The sequence below is a fragment of the Prunus persica genome, chromosome G3, assembly GCF_000346465.2.
Source record: "Prunus persica cultivar Lovell chromosome G3, Prunus_persica_NCBIv2, whole genome shotgun sequence".
NCBI classification, from domain to species: Eukaryota; Viridiplantae; Streptophyta; class Magnoliopsida; order Rosales; family Rosaceae; genus Prunus; species Prunus persica.
The window spans coordinates 16249237-16264686 of NC_034011.1; the positions used below are offsets into that span (position 1 = coordinate 16249237).

Genomic DNA, 15450 nt, shown 5'->3' on the forward strand with positions numbered 1-15450 from the left:
TTTACAAGTCTGGGTGTATTCAATTGCGACTTGTATGAACTTTTAAAAAGTCCATTCAAATATGGGTGTATGCAATTAGGTTTTAAGGGGAGAGCTATAAATAACAAAGACCATAATAAATCCAACCTCCCCCCAAAGTATTTTCATCAGACGTTTTTCTCTTGCCCTAGCTTTTCTCTCTGCAACAGAAGGCGAATAGCTTCCTTCCTCCATCTGTGAAGGTATGCTCCCTATTTTTTCTTTGATCAATACCTCGTTGGTTTTCTTTTTCCATGATTTTTCTTCTTCGTGTTTTTCTTGTTATTAGGTTATAGTTTAGGGTTAGGGTTTATGCTTGTTACTGCTTGTTTTTCTTATGAAATATCTATATACGACTTTATAAGAATTGTTCATTGAATCACTAGATAGAAAATTGAAATAATTGACAACCTTTCTATAATTGAACAAAAAAACTGAGACAAATATAGATAAACAGTAAAAAAACGAAAAGCCAAAAATTAACTACAAATTTTGAATGCTGTTTTGGAAGCCTAAACGACCTCAAAAGCCCAAAATCTACCATATATCATAGCTAAGTAGTGAGTTTGACTCGTGGCACCGTTCCTTTTTCAGAAAAGTATCATACACCCAAAACGGAGTTCGGAAGCCAAATCTGTAAATTCATACTGCGTTCTTTTTCCATTTTTCACTCCAATTCTTCTTCAATCCATTCAGTCATTTGTTCTACATCATTCATGTTTGTATTTAACATAAGATGTGTCGTGTCTGTTAGGATCTGTGGTTGCTGATGCACATTTTTTGTGTAGTGTTTTATGGGTTTTGTATTTTTTTTATGCTGTATTTTTGATTGACATGAAAAAATTCATAGCTGCACCACTCAAATGGAGTCTAAAAATACACAACAAGTAAATGAAAAAGGGAAGAGCAAACAAGATTATAATGCTTGGAGTGTGGAAGAGAGTAGAATGTTGTTGCAACTCATGGTTGATGCTGCAAGTTGTGGATGGCGTGATGCTAATGGAATGCTAAGCAAGGCAACTATAGAAACCAAAATACTCCCCAAGATTAATGAAAAACTTAGGTGTCACAAGGTATTTTTAAATTTTAAATTTTTTCTTATAGTTTACATTAGGTCATACATTAGATACTAACATATGTGTAATCTATTATCAGGTAAATTTTTCTTAGTGGATTGTGGATTTCCAAATCGATGCCAATTTTTGGCTCCATTTCGAGGTGTTCGATATCATATCCAAGAGTTTGGTGGTCAAGGTCGTGCACCTGTAAATGAAGTTGAGTTGTTCAATCTTCGTCATTCGTCCTTGAGGAATGTCATTGAGAGGAAATTTGGTATATTTAAGTCACAATTTATAGTTTTCAAGTCTGCACCTCCATTCCCATATACGACACAAACAGAGATAGTGTTAGCTTGTGTAGGACTACACAATTTTCTTCGAAAAGAGTGTAGATCTAACGAATTTCCTGTTGAATTGGAGAATGAATCTTCCTCATCTTCTTCATTACCGGTTAATGAAGGGGATCCTGAGCTAGTTTTCCAAACACAAGAACAACAACGACAGAATTCTAATGAATGGAGAGTTGGTATAGCTTTGGATATGTGGAGAGATGCTGGGCACAATGACGACAATGAGAATCAAGGATAATGAAAGAACGTTACATATTTTCCTTAAACTTTTCTTTCAAATTTGTAACACATTTGTCACTATATTTCTTATGAATTTTGCTTTTCGTTAAACATAATTTTATTTCATGTTGTTGAAGAAAAAGATGTTATGAATTTGGTTTTTTATTTCATGTTGTTTAAAATTTTATTTCATGTTGGTACAAATCAAGTTTAAAATTTTATTTCATGTTGTTTAAAATTGGATCACCATTAGATACATTGACAGCAATGTTACTATATAAAATAATTTTACTTTGTATACTTTCCATCTGGTCAAGTTATAAGTAAAAATCTTTTCATGTGTAGTTGATTCTGATAGAAAGCTAACTTGTTACATGTATTATTAACAGAGACATTGATAGGGAGGAGTTTAATAAAGTCATGGCTTTGATGAGATCTCAAAGCAAACAAAACAAGGATGGCCACAAGCTCAAAGTTTCTGTAGAAGATGGAGGCCTACTTGAGCACGTCTTTTGTTTTGTTTTTTTTTGTTTTTTTTTCTTCAAGGCCTTGCCATTTTATAATACTTCATTTTTTTTCTCTGGCAGTCAGCTGATTTGGAGTTCTCTCATTACGACTACAGGGAACAAGGAACATATCAGCTAAAGAAATTATAGAAGTCTAAAATAAAAGCCATACAAATCTTAAGAAAGTTTATTAAAAAATTATATAGAAGTCTTCTGAAAGTCTATCAAGTTTTATACAAGTTCTAAAGTTCTATCAAGTTCTATAAAAGTTGACAATTAAACAAAATCTTTTAAATGCTCTAAAATCCTAATTGAATACACCCCTAAGTAGTATTTCTCTAAACTTGCATTTAATGTGAATTCAATTTTATCCCTAAAATTGACAGAAAATTAACAAAAGTAAAGAAAATAACTAAACATGTGGCAAATAGTTGAGTTGATCGATAATTTTTGCTCCAAATTACCCTCGTCTAAAATATCAAACAAATAGGAAGCTTCCCTTCCCTTCCCACCTCATACGGCCACTGCCACTTTCCTGGTCACATTTTATTCCAAGAGTCGGTTCTCTTAACAGCAATCGTTTCTATTGTATCGGAGTGTTTGGTTTGGCTCGTACAATGCCTTGGTGGGATTTGGGATCGCTTTCTCGTCTTAAAAACTTCAGTGGCCTCTTTCAGGTTAGTGGGTTTTATGCTTTTATACTAAAGTTCGTGGCATAATGGGATGCATATTACGGAAGTATATGGGTAAAATACCATGTGGGTTTGGCTGTTTTTGATGTAATTCAGTGACGTTTTTGATGATTTGTGTCTTTGCTCAAGTTAGTGCGTTACTGATTGAACTGTGTGGTTATTCTATGAACAAAAGCTCACTTTCTTTTGCATACCAGGCTTCTTTGTCCCTTTAGTTTTGCAACCTATATATACTGTGATGGGTTTGTGGCATCTTTATATTATAAACTTTTAGTAGATGTTCTAAAGTGATATAGATGACTGGGGTGATGTTAAATTTTTGGATAATTTGGTTGAAGGTAAAAGTTGCTAGATAAGTGAAGGTTGGTTGTTTTTGGAATGAATGTTCCAAGGGATGAGAGTCTGTTGTACTGCTAATCAACTTGGAACTTTAGAATCTTGAACTGTTCATTAACTTTAGACTTCAAATGGAAATTTTCAGTTGACTGCTAGAATGCTTCAATCCATCAGCCTTACCACCAAAAACCCAAAAAGAGAGATAGAAAAAAATAAAACGAAAATGATCTATAAGTTGGACTAGTCTTACTAGTACATCCCCTCACCTCCACTTCTAATGTTCTCTTTAGAGTAACAAAATATTTGGGTTGCGCTTCAGTGATAAAGTTTTTGACTGCTGTAGTTCATTGTTGTACATTAGGTTTATGTAAAGGAATGGTAGAACGGATTTTCAAAGCCTTAGAAGCTGCTTCTTAAACGTTGTTATTAATTACAGCCTCATCATTGTGCTCGTTCCTTCTTTCTTTATGCTTGAGAAGATTTTTTCTGCTGTATCTTCTGTCTCCTTATATTGTTCAAAGGAACTTGTAATTAATCAATAATTTGTTCTTTCTTCCTCCGCTTTTCCTGGACAGTCCTAGATACTGTGCTTCCAACTGTAGTTTCTTTGGGCTATGTGCCACTATTATTCTGGATTGACATACCTTGTGATGACATAATGGATTACTTAGTATGCGGATTTTAGTCATACATAATTTTTAGTAGCTGTGCATCTAAAGATACTGAATTTTGTGCCATAGATTTATCTCTCTGTGTAGCGAACTCTTCCCATTTTATTTTTTTGGGTAACAGAAAATGAGTGGTGCTTTTTCTACAGTGCATATGCCAGTAGTTTGTTAGGCGATTGGATTGAACTAAAGATAGTAAGCATGAAATGCCAATTTACCATACTATTACTATATGTATTGTCACACACAAACAAACCCCACACATGACAGATGATTCAAACATTCACATCATGAGAAGCGATTTCCAGTTTTCTTGCAAACTTCACATTCTTAAGAACAATTTAAAATAGATATCAAAATCAATGGTTTTTGCTTCTCCTCATACTTGAATTCGAAGTTTAGGTTTCTTAGTGTTTTTCTAGGTGATACAGGGATCTTGTAGGGAGGTGGATGTTAAATTGTTAGTTAGAGTAGATTGGCAAACTTTCTCCGCTGATTCCATAAATATTTCAAGCCCAGAATCAACAAAGTTCATATCCGTTACACTCAAAGTTTGAGTTCAGGATTAAGTCTAATGAATCTGGTGCCCTGATATTTATCCCCCTGAAGGTTGATTTTCTTTTTTTGGGGTTATCTAGGATGTGTCAAGCAAGAAGCCGGAGATTTCTGCTGTTAATAGTGATTCATTTACACCCATTGACCTTCCATTGATAGGACACAGGGAGGATGAGGTATTTATTTTCTTTTGCTAAATTATTGGTGCAGTGAGCATAGCTATATCTTGAGTTGATAAAATTTAAACCCCACAGCACCCTTTTTTCTGTTTGGTGGGCGGAAGGGTTCAAGACAAAGTTAAATCACAGTTTTTTTCATTAAAACATGGGCTAAACTATATTTTTGGTCACTGTAGTACAAGCCGAATCTCATTCTGTAGTTTCAGTTTAAACATTTATATGCCATCCTAGTTTACTAATGTTTGCAATCGGGTCCAAGATAACATTTCTACCAACTTGGTTGACAAAATGGCATGGGTTAGTCATGTGGAAGGGAAAAGTGTAATTAAAGATTAGGTTTCAGCTTTCACCCATTAAATTTTTTTTTTAATAATATCCTCAATCCCTAAATTTCCTTTTCAGAATCCCTAATTTGTAAATGAAATCCTCTTCTCTTTCTCAAAATCATATGTAATAGAAGAGAGCTAAAAGTCATCACCTAAGAGGCATGTGCTATTTCGGCCAACCAATTTGACAGAAATGTAATTTTGGACCAATTGCAAACCTTACCAGGCTACAAGTGCATATAATTTTAACTTAGAACTACAGGAATTAGTGGAATTGTGCCCAAAGTACATGGACAAAATATAATTTAGCTGAAAGATACAATTATGATTCTCGTGTGATGTAGCTTCTTTGGCTGGAATGTAAATTGATAAATAATGTGATGTATGATGGATTTCTTCCCGTGTTGACTGGCTGGAATTTATCTGAAAAATAGAATGTAAGAATAGATCTATTCCCTCCTTTCACTTATCCGTTCTTTAAGATTTAAGACGAAGCAACATCTATCTGGTTCTCATAAATAAATACATGATAATACTTGTAGGAATGAGAAAAGCCCTTTGTTTTTATTATCTTCGGCAGGCATCAAGTTAATTTGCCACTCATTTTTGTTGCATAAACGTTTTAATTGTTTGAAAGTTATTGAGTTATATAAGTAACAGGATTTTACCTTGTGACCATTCAACATGTGAGTCAGTCCTGTCATCTTCTCAAGCACTAAGATTGGAATTCACGATTTTCTGTGCAAGGTTGATAAGAAATCGGGTCTCACATGAATGATGATGTTGTACCACACTGAATGAGTTGTGCAGTTATGCTTGGACCTCATCGTTTATGCAGACAAATGAAAAGAAATCATGTTTGACATAGATGTGGTGTGTCTCAAACATCTAAAAACACAAATACTGGCCAATATATTGTGCATGTTTTGAATTTGTGAAAATCTATATGGCTTGTGCATAGCGTAGTTGTTAACCACCCTTTCCCCCTCCCCCCAAAAAAAATCTTAACTGAGGAAGAAAATTAAGTGATCATCTTTCTATTTGAGCATATATTTTCTTGGAAAAGAACCTATATATACTAAGTTATTATGAAAATATAGCCACATGTTATTTCTTGAGAAAAATGCATAATGTTGATAATTCTGCACTCCTTTGAGGTAAATGAAGTTGAATTCCTTGTAAACATCCAAATGAGTGGCCAGTGGTTGGACACAAGCGCAGGGTTCTAAGGTGGCCAACATGGAAATTTTTTTGATGAAGAAGTGTCCTTGATATTGTAGGCTAGTACCTTTTCTGTGACACATGAAAAGTTGAACCAAACAATAATCAAACATTAATTTGTATCTAACATTAAGGGGAATGTCTCCTTCACATGTCTGGTATTGATTATTTATATTATAATTTCTGCATCTTACTCAATGTAAGAGCAGCAATGTCAGTCCATATTATTATTCAACTCGGCTTCTTCATGCAGTGTTGATTGTATCCGTCTTGGGATTCTGACACACCCTACACTGTTTCAGATAGTTGTTGCTTTTGTACAGATTATTTATGGCGGTTTTTGTTTCGATTTCATCTTCTGGCAGGGTTTACCAACTTGTGCAATCCACAGCTCATTTGCTCTAATGGTTCATAATTTCGTGGTCATTTCAATGTTGGATGGCTGTTATTCCTAATAATGTGCCATCTTTATTGCATTTAGAGCTCACCTTGTGGATTTGTTTCCTGTTTTGTATTAGGATCATTCTCTTTGTGTTTATCATGTGAGCTATATTTGTTTTCTTCTACTTGCCTTTTATCGTGTTCATAGCTTATTACATATTTTCTGGAACGTTGTTTTCTTCTGAAAACTTTTCCATTATGTTCACATGTAGTATCATTGTTTGGTTGTGTTATTTATAAAATGTGATAAAAGTATTTTCTTTAAAATCTTCTCTCTTTTCTGTGGCTGTGGTTGCCTTTTTTTATTTTTATTTTTTTTTTTCTACACAGAATAAAATGCAGGAAGTTCAGCTTGGTTCGCATACTGTAAGGTCCCATGGGATGACAGTTGCAAGGACACACATGCATGATTGGGTGATACTAATGCTTCTTGGGTTGATAGTTGTCATCCTGAATGTGATTCATCCCTTTTATCGCTTTGTTGGAAAAGATATGATGACTGATCTTAAATATCCCTTGAAAAGTAACACAGTGCCTGTTTGGGCCATTCCTGTAAGTTCTCAGCGTTCTGCTATTATCTTATTATCCCATATTTACAGATATAGTATTTGAATACTGAACTGATGTGATGCCTCTCCCTGCCCCCATCTTGGAGGGTTAGATGTATGCAGTTGCACTGCCCATAGCAATTTTTTTCATTGTCTATTTTCGTAGGAGAGACGTCTATGACCTTCACCATGCCATACTAGGTGATCAATTTTCTAACTATTGCTTTATTTTAAGTAAGATTGTCATCGGATACCCCATTTGCTGAAGAAGATACAATAAAAAGACAGGAACTGATGTTTAGAAGTTGTTACTGCAGGTCTCTTATTCTCTGTTCTGATAACTGGGGTTATTACAGATGCTATAAAAGATGCAGTTGGTCGACCCCGGCCAGACTTCTTTTGGCGCTGTTTTCCAGATGGAAAGGATGTATGGCATTCTAGGTTCCCAGTTACTTTATTGTTATTGGAGGGCAGTCTTCTTTTAGCAGATTAATCTATGATGCTATTGGCAATGGAAGTTAATAACTAATTTCTTCTCAGGTGTACGATCAATTGGGAAATGTTGTATGCCATGGTAAGAAGAGTGTCATAAAGGAGGGGCACAAGAGTTTTCCAAGTGGCCATACTTCGTGTAAGCAGCAGTGTACTGTCTGGTATTTTCTATAGTTTACATGCCAACAAGAAATTTTTTTTATATTGTTGATAAATTTGGCATTATGAGGGAATGCATAATACCACTTGGTTGATCATGTGATACCAGCACCATATTTACCCGAATCTTTTGTAGACTTGTTCACTTTGAGGAAATTTGGGTACAATGTGCAGGGTCCTTTGCTGGTCTAGGATTTCTCTCACTGTATTTGTCGGGAAAAATAAAAGTATTTGACCGCAAAGGCCATGTCGCAAAGCTATGCATTGTTTTTCTTCCTCTACTTTTTGCATCACTAGTCGGCGTTTCTCGTGTAGATGACTACTGGCACCACTGGCAGGACGTGTTTGCTGGAGGTCTCCTAGGTTTGTGTCATAATGAATAATAACTAACTACTCACTGATCCTTACGTGGTCAATAACTATCATGGAAACATTTTTTTTCAGGATTTATAGTTGCTTCATTTTGCTATCTGCAGTTCTTTCCACCCCCATATCATGCTCAAGGTACATTTTACTAAGAAAATTTTATATGGGTGTTTTTGTTTTGGGGAAATAGTTTCTAGAGATGTTGCTTTTATGGTGTTGTGACATTTTGTTAGTAACATTTTCTTAGAATGATATTTTTTATGTTTCTTCTTTCTTGACAGAATTGATAACTCAATTCCAATGGCGTAGATGTGTTACATTTTTTTCTTTGCTTATCAATGATGATGCTCCTTTAGTGGTCACTTCAGTCTTCTCTAGAACTGACCACAAGTTTTACTCATTGATGTCTGTCCATTGCATTTGTTTTGATGAGTGTGTGTGTAGGTGTCACAAATACAACTGGCAACTTAGAAAATATGTTCAGCATTTTAAGAGAATTGCCATTTGTTAATTTGGTAATTTGGCTCGGCATTTTAAGAGAATTGCCATTTGTACCATGGAAATAGATAACAATTAGGTATCAGACAGTGTCATTTCTCATACCCAAATGAACATAGGCCTTGTTCTAAATTGTGTTAATAATTTTGTAGCAATCTGATTTTCTGTACATCCATTTGTAGGTTGGGGCCCTTATGCTTACTTCCAGGTGTTGGAGGAGTCACGTTCGGTGACACAAGCAGCCACTATAGTAAATGGGTCCAATGTGCAGGTCACAGAGGCTCGGGTTGAAAATCAAGAAGACGAAACTAGCATCCATGGATGCATGGGGTTATCATTAGCACATAATTCTGGTTCAGCGTTGGAAGAACTGGAATCTGGGAGGAGATAGTTTTGCACATGAAGGTTACTTTAAAGTTTGGAGCTCTCGGGGATTGACTCCTGGCAGTGTACATTTTGTAGAGCAATGCCACGACCTAAATTGATAGGAACTGTACCTTCTCTTCCAAGCTTGGCATGAGGAATTTTTGAAGGACTCTGTTTATATTCATACTTAATATGATTGTTGGTATATAAATTTTCTGCTAGTATTTTATTTATTTTTATAGTTTCTGCCCAGCTGCCCACATGCATATTGAATGGATTAAATTTTCATCCTAATGATACAGAAATGGAAACAAGTCCAAATAAGAGAAAGCTGTTATAAAAATAACTTGGAATATGTACGAATATTGAGCTGCACGAAAAGTAGATGAGACACAGCATTTAACGAGGTTCGGCTATGCCTACGTCCTCGGAGAGCAACAGCAGTAACTTTTTCACTATATGAAATAATAGGGCTACAATTTTAGAGTTTACAATATGTGAGGCTCACTGAATTTTCTCTCTCTTTCTTCTTCTCTCTTTTCTTTCTTCTTTTTCTCTTCTTTTCTTTCTTCTTTTCTCTTCTTCTTCTCTCTTCTTTTTCTCTTCTCCCCTTTCTTTCTTTTCTCCGTTGGTCACACTCCCCTTTACAATTGGTATGCCTATTTATAGGCTAATGTTTAGGCAAAATACAGGGAAGGGAAGGTTCCTGGAAGATGCAAGGAAACTTCATGAATTGATAAATACAGGAAAGAGAAAGTTCCTGGAAGATGCAAGGAAACTTCCTCTGTGGGCTCCACCTTCAAACTTTTACAACACTCCCCCTTGGAGACCACAAATGATATGGAATATGCCTCGTTAAAAACCTTGCCAGTAAAAAACCCAGTGGGACAAAAACTGGTCGAAGGGAAAAAGAGTACATAATCGCGTGTAACATAAAATTCTGTGTATATTGACGCGCATGCGACACTGCCTCGTTAAAACCTTGCCATGAAAAACCCAGTGGGATAAAAACCTGGACGAAGGAAAAAGAGTACAGTGTGTAAGGGTCTGTATTGACAGCACGCTCCCCCTGATGCTTGGCAAAATATCTTTAAGCCATACTGTTGATCATCTGTCTGAATATCATAGTTGACACTGCTGCTGTGAGTCAATAGTGTATGAAGGTCTTTATTAATACCATGCTCCCCCTGATGAATATCTCCCCCTGAAAACTTCATGACTAGCTTTTTTCAGTAAGCGACCATAGAGATTTCCTGAGTCCGCATATCTTAGAACACTTGAGCTATTTATAAGGTCACTAAAAATATGCCCGTATATGGTGTTATGCTTAGATAGCATCAAATACACCTCACATCATCCCAAAATGATGGTGATGGAGTTGAGCCCTATCTGGAAAATATGATGTCCGGTCCAATATACTTCCGGAAAATCATTAAAGTGTCCAACGGATAATCCTCATAAAAATACTTTAATACTTTCTTAGTATAAGCAAGAATCTCGTTGGCATAATGCTCGATCGAGACAAATATTTCATGAATTCTGCAGAAGCTTTAATGTGTTGCAATCACATTATAATCAATGTACTCACTGAGGTAATTTATGCATATTAATATTGAGTACAAATTTTGTGCTTCAAGCACATGTCCTTTAGGGACTTGCTTTATGCAATATCAATCCTCTCAACGGATTTTGTCTAAAAGGGATTAAGCTTTATGACACATTATATAGTTTTTACCCAGCTATTTATACATCTTTAGGAAATCGCTTCTGGCGATATGCTCCGTGCATTTAATAACCCTTAAAGATAATATGTTGGTCTCCGTAATTGTGTAATAAGGGGGGGGGGGGGGGCACAATTGAATCTGTAAATATGGAGAAAACCCAACATTCCTTGTTTCTGCCAGAAACAGTGTGTCATACAAAGTAGGTATATTCCCTTTTATTCCGAACACCCAAGTATAACTTTCAGTATTAACAAATTTTGGGGTTCGTATTGTGGGTTTGTTCTTTCACGTTCATTCTCATTTATAATGGAATTACCTCGTTCCATTTTGGCCAGTGATATTGTCGACATTTGATAATTGAACGTGGTTCCAATCAACACAGCCCATTGATGATTTGAGTAGCTACTCCAAAACCAAAAATTGTCATTCATCAATTCATGATCCCACCATTCTCATGTGCATGCGCATGCATCAATTATAAGCATTTCTTTGCTTTTGGGTACCCAAGCCACTTCAGGGGGCTTTTATTATGTGAGAATGTGGATTATAACCTCCATCGGAGCGTTATTTAGTAGTAGGGCGTGGATAATCTCCATTTAGGGAGTTGGAACATTGAGAACCCATATATCTGTCATGCTGCAGGCATGCCACAGATTAATACATACATGTCAATTAATTTCTGGGACTTTAACCCATATTATGGGACTTTAACCCATATAATTTGCTACGCATTAGGCGTGCATAATATCAATATTGACATGTCAAAGGATTGTCCTTTCGGGACTTCAATCCATATCATTTGCTACGCAACAGGCGTGCACCCATATTGATCACTGCTATACCCATATTCTGTTCTTATGGGACTTTAATCTGTGCAGTGTATTATCAATGTATCCATCTTACAATCTGTAAAATTTGCATTAATAATTCATGGATACATACAAGCCATTCTTTTGGAACGGACTTATCTCCCAATTTGGTTACCTTTCAAGATAAAATATCAAATAGGTATATAAGCATAAAATAACACAAGTATTGCTTACATCCTTAGGTGGGAGAAACTTTTCTCAAGTATCATTCAAGCTCATATCAGCCCAGTAAATATAATGTAGCGCTTGATGATCTAGTTATATCCTGCAAGAGCAAAAATCACAACTCTTTTGCCTCTGTCAAAACAAATAACCCTCATAGTTAGGATTACTTCATGGATTCATTCTTCAGATGTTCATTCTAAAGAAATAAAATCTCTTATGAACAGAGAGTTATAAAAAGAGAAAAAATGCAAAAATAATGTGATATTGATTGCAAGAGAAGGTAAGCAATCAGGGAAGGAAGCTGGTGGGAGCAGACAATAAGCTCTCATATCTCCTAGTCTAGAAGGACTTCCGGAGATTAGAGCATAAGATCGCCTTCACAGTTTCCTGATGTAGTGGAAACGTGATCAGGGATAGTCTTGCTTCCTGAATGGATGATCAGAGATAGTCTTGCTTCTCAGGCATATTAAGTGCTCACTGATAAGAAAAACAAGTAGATATCGCATCACTAGGTATGGAGAAAACTGGATGTCTTTTGCAAAGAAAATTTCGTTAGTAACACATTTATACACAAATACAATGAATAGGTAGAACCGGTGAATTTCAAATTAACCATAGGAAAATTGCGAGATTCTCGGGATACTTTTGAAAAAGTAGTTCCGTGAAATCCGTAAAGCAAGATCGGCTTTGAAAATAATACTTTGAAAAACGCCGAAAGTGCCGACAGGCATTATTAGAGGCCACGTGAAGTTTTGGACTCTGGGAAAGAAAAAGATAATATGGGGATTCGAGAAGATATTGGGGTCCTGAAAAGTTGCCACATTTTCGTCTATAGATATTGCCTTTGCAAACTGCGTTTCAACTCAACTTCCTTCATTTTCCAAGCCTTTAGTTTTTCTAAGACTTTCTTCGAAACCTTCTTAAAAAAAAATGGCTTCCTCTTCTTCCTGCCCAAATTATTTCAATTTAAATGATGCTCCCACAACTACCAGTGACGCCCAAGTTTGGCGTCCATCCTTTGTATCCAAAAATCGTCATCTCACAGTTAATGATTCTGTGATGATGAATGATGCTACTGCTGTCATAGTAGCTAGGAATTTCATTACTCCAATGGATGAAATGTTGTTGACGGGGAGATCAGAGGAAGAGGCTATTATGACTCAATGGCTTTTAGCATTCAGAGTGCTGTTTCTGTTTCTAACATGGCTGATCGTTTGCGTGCCAGAGCAAACGAGGTTGAGAATTTAACAACTGAAAATTCGTCTCTCCAAAGAATGCTTCATGAGTCTCAACAGGAGGTTGAGAAACTTAAAGGAGAGAATAATGCCTTGTTGAAACTGGTGAGTTCGTACTCTGTTGATACACTGAGAAGGCTAGACATGCTGCAGGTCTCGAATGAAAGAATTTTGGGAGACCATGAGAAGCTCATGGCTAAGCTTAAGAGGCGCCGTCATTTTCCTTCAGAGGCTTCCAGAACATAATGTAATTTTTTATAGATTTTACAGAGCCTGCACCTTCATTGCAGGAAAAAATCTATCTGTTGTATGCCCCTTTTCTGTTATAATAATTGCGCATATTCTTAAACTTGCACCTGTGGTTTTTACGTCTTTTCAAAATGACGATTTGGAACCTTGTGCCTTATAGGTTCAAATAACCACATTGTCTCTCCTAAATTTCATATTTTATCGCATGGTAGCCCGGAACTTTTGGCCTGGGCACAAACTCAGAATTTATTTGCCCTTTTCAAATGGACATGAAATATGAATTGAGTAAAAGCCATGATAATATCGCAATATAGTAGTGAAGAGCATTAACTACTATATACCCACAACTTCAAGTTCAGGATCTCTCATATATTTGGATCCATGGGCTTCCGGCCCAGATATAACAAAATATGTGGGGAGCCTCAATTCATTATTTGAGGTTTATATTAATATTATCCATTTCGCGGTGTATTCTTAACAACCGGAATTCACAAAATATATTTCTTCCTTGAGGTGTCGATTATAACAAAATCGAACTTTATTAAATTCATCATCTTCTTATGCCAAAGAAATATGTGGCATACCACAATTTGCAATAATACCTCAAGGGTTGTCCATTTAATTGTTGGAACTTCAGGTTCTCAACACTGTAAATTTTGAACTTCAGGCCAAAGCCACATATTCTCATGGTATGGACATTTTTACAATTTTCTGTACATATTTCTGGACTTCAAGTCCTTACATAATTGTCCATATCTTGAGGAACTTCTGGCATCTCATTTAATTGCTCATCCATGAGTTTAAGGAACTGCAGGTTCCCTTTTGTATATAGTGATGGTTTACCCAAAATGGTTAATATTTATGCATACGTCACTATTCATGTGAATAGTACTATTCATCAAGTCATGAATACGTATCTATTCATCTGCCAGTACAGTTATCATCCATGTGTATGGCACCATGAAACTGCAGGTTCCCTTTTGTATATAGTGACGGTTTACCCAAAATGGTTAATATTTATGCATACGTCACTATTCATGTGAATAGTACTATTCATCAAGTCATGAATACGTATCTATTCATCTGCCAGTACAGTTATCATCAATGTGTACGGCACCATGAACCAATACGGTACTGTTACATCATTAAGGAACTCTAGGTCCTAATTTACATGTCAGGGATCAAGGACCCTTAAGTCCGATCACATGTTTACAAATACAGTACCGGAGAGACTGCCAGCTCTCATATTAATATCATCATCAAGGATCTTCAAGTCCTGATGTAATTGTATGATGAGGATCAAGGAACTTCTGGTCCTGATCTGCATACTGTAAAAACTCATCATACAGCACATTTAATCCATAAAATAAATTGCTGGTAAATAAATTACTGGTATGGACGATAAACCCGCACCACCCTTTTAAATAAATGTAAATGTGCGGTAAATTAAATTCATAAATTAAATTGCTTGCTGTATGGACGTTAATCCCACACCATACTTCAAATAAAATTAAATGTGCGGTAAAGTAAATTGTGCTTGTATGGGCACTAATTCTGCTCCATACATTTAAATAAAAGTAAAGGCGTGGACGATAAACCCGCACCACCCTTTTAAATAAATACGGGTAATAAACCTACACCATACAGTAAATAAAATAAAAATGCGGTAAAATAAATTTGCGATAAAGTAAAGGTGCATGTATGGGTAATAGACCTACACCATACAGTAAATAAATGTGGGGTTAAAACCACCACCGAATAAAATAAGAAAAAAGTTAGTATTAGTAACGGTCTCCCACTGATAATATGTTTAGTATTACCAAGGGTCCATTTTTGTTAGTGGTTAGTAGTATAGATAATAGTGCAGCACAAAAATTATACCTGAGAGCTTCTCGTGCTGATAACGTGTTATAAAAATAACTTGGAATATGTACGAATATTGAGCTGCACGAAAAGTAGATGAGACACAGCATTTAACGAGGTTCGGCTATGCCTACGTCCTCGGAGAGCAACAGCAGTAACTTTTTCACTATATGAAATAATAGGGCTACAACTTTAGAGTTTACAATATGTGAGGCTCACTGAATTTTCTCTCTCTTTCTTCTTCTCTCTTTTCTTTCTTCTTTTTCTCTTCTTTTCTTTCTTCTTTTCTTTTCTTCTTCTCTCTTCTTTTTCTCTTCTCCCCTTTCTTTCTTTTCTCCGTTGGTCAC

The 15450-nt window shown here is 35.9% G+C and overlaps 1 protein-coding gene across 3 annotated transcripts; it reads left to right on the top strand.

The window, feature by feature from the left end:
• LOC18782849 (lipid phosphate phosphatase 2) lies at positions 2631-9247 on the top strand. 3 transcript variants are annotated; one of them, XM_020560761.1, is made up of 9 exons: positions 2631-2828; positions 4486-4578; positions 6900-7121; positions 7231-7318; positions 7435-7544; positions 7658-7748; positions 8084-8131; positions 8213-8272; positions 8815-9247. In XM_020560761.1, the coding sequence occupies exons 1-9, from the start codon at positions 2769-2771 to the stop codon at positions 9021-9023; spliced, it is 981 nt and encodes a 326-aa protein (XP_020416350.1). In that variant the 5' UTR covers positions 2631-2768; the 3' UTR covers positions 9024-9247. The 3 variants fall into 3 exon arrangements, with proteins under 3 accessions (XP_020416350.1, XP_020416349.1, XP_007215692.2); XM_020560760.1 differs by having other exon boundaries at positions 2636-2828; positions 7943-8131; XM_007215630.2 differs by lacking the exon at positions 4486-4578 and having other exon boundaries at positions 2636-2828; positions 7943-8131.

What these genes read in the sequence shown, in the direction of transcription:
- LOC18782849 (XM_020560760.1), top strand. Translation starts at nt 2,769, where the DNA reads ATGCCTTGGTGGGATTTGGGATCGCTTTCTCGTCTTAAAAACTTCAGT. An exon ending in GTTTTCCAGATGGAAAGGAT is followed by an intron (nt 7,545 to 7,657) that starts GTATGGCATTCT and finishes ATTTCTTCTCAG; the next exon opens with GTGTACGATCAATTGGGAAA. An exon ending in ACCCCCATATCATGCTCAAG is followed by an intron (nt 8,273 to 8,814) that starts GTACATTTTACT and finishes ATCCATTTGTAG; the next exon opens with GTTGGGGCCCTTATGCTTAC.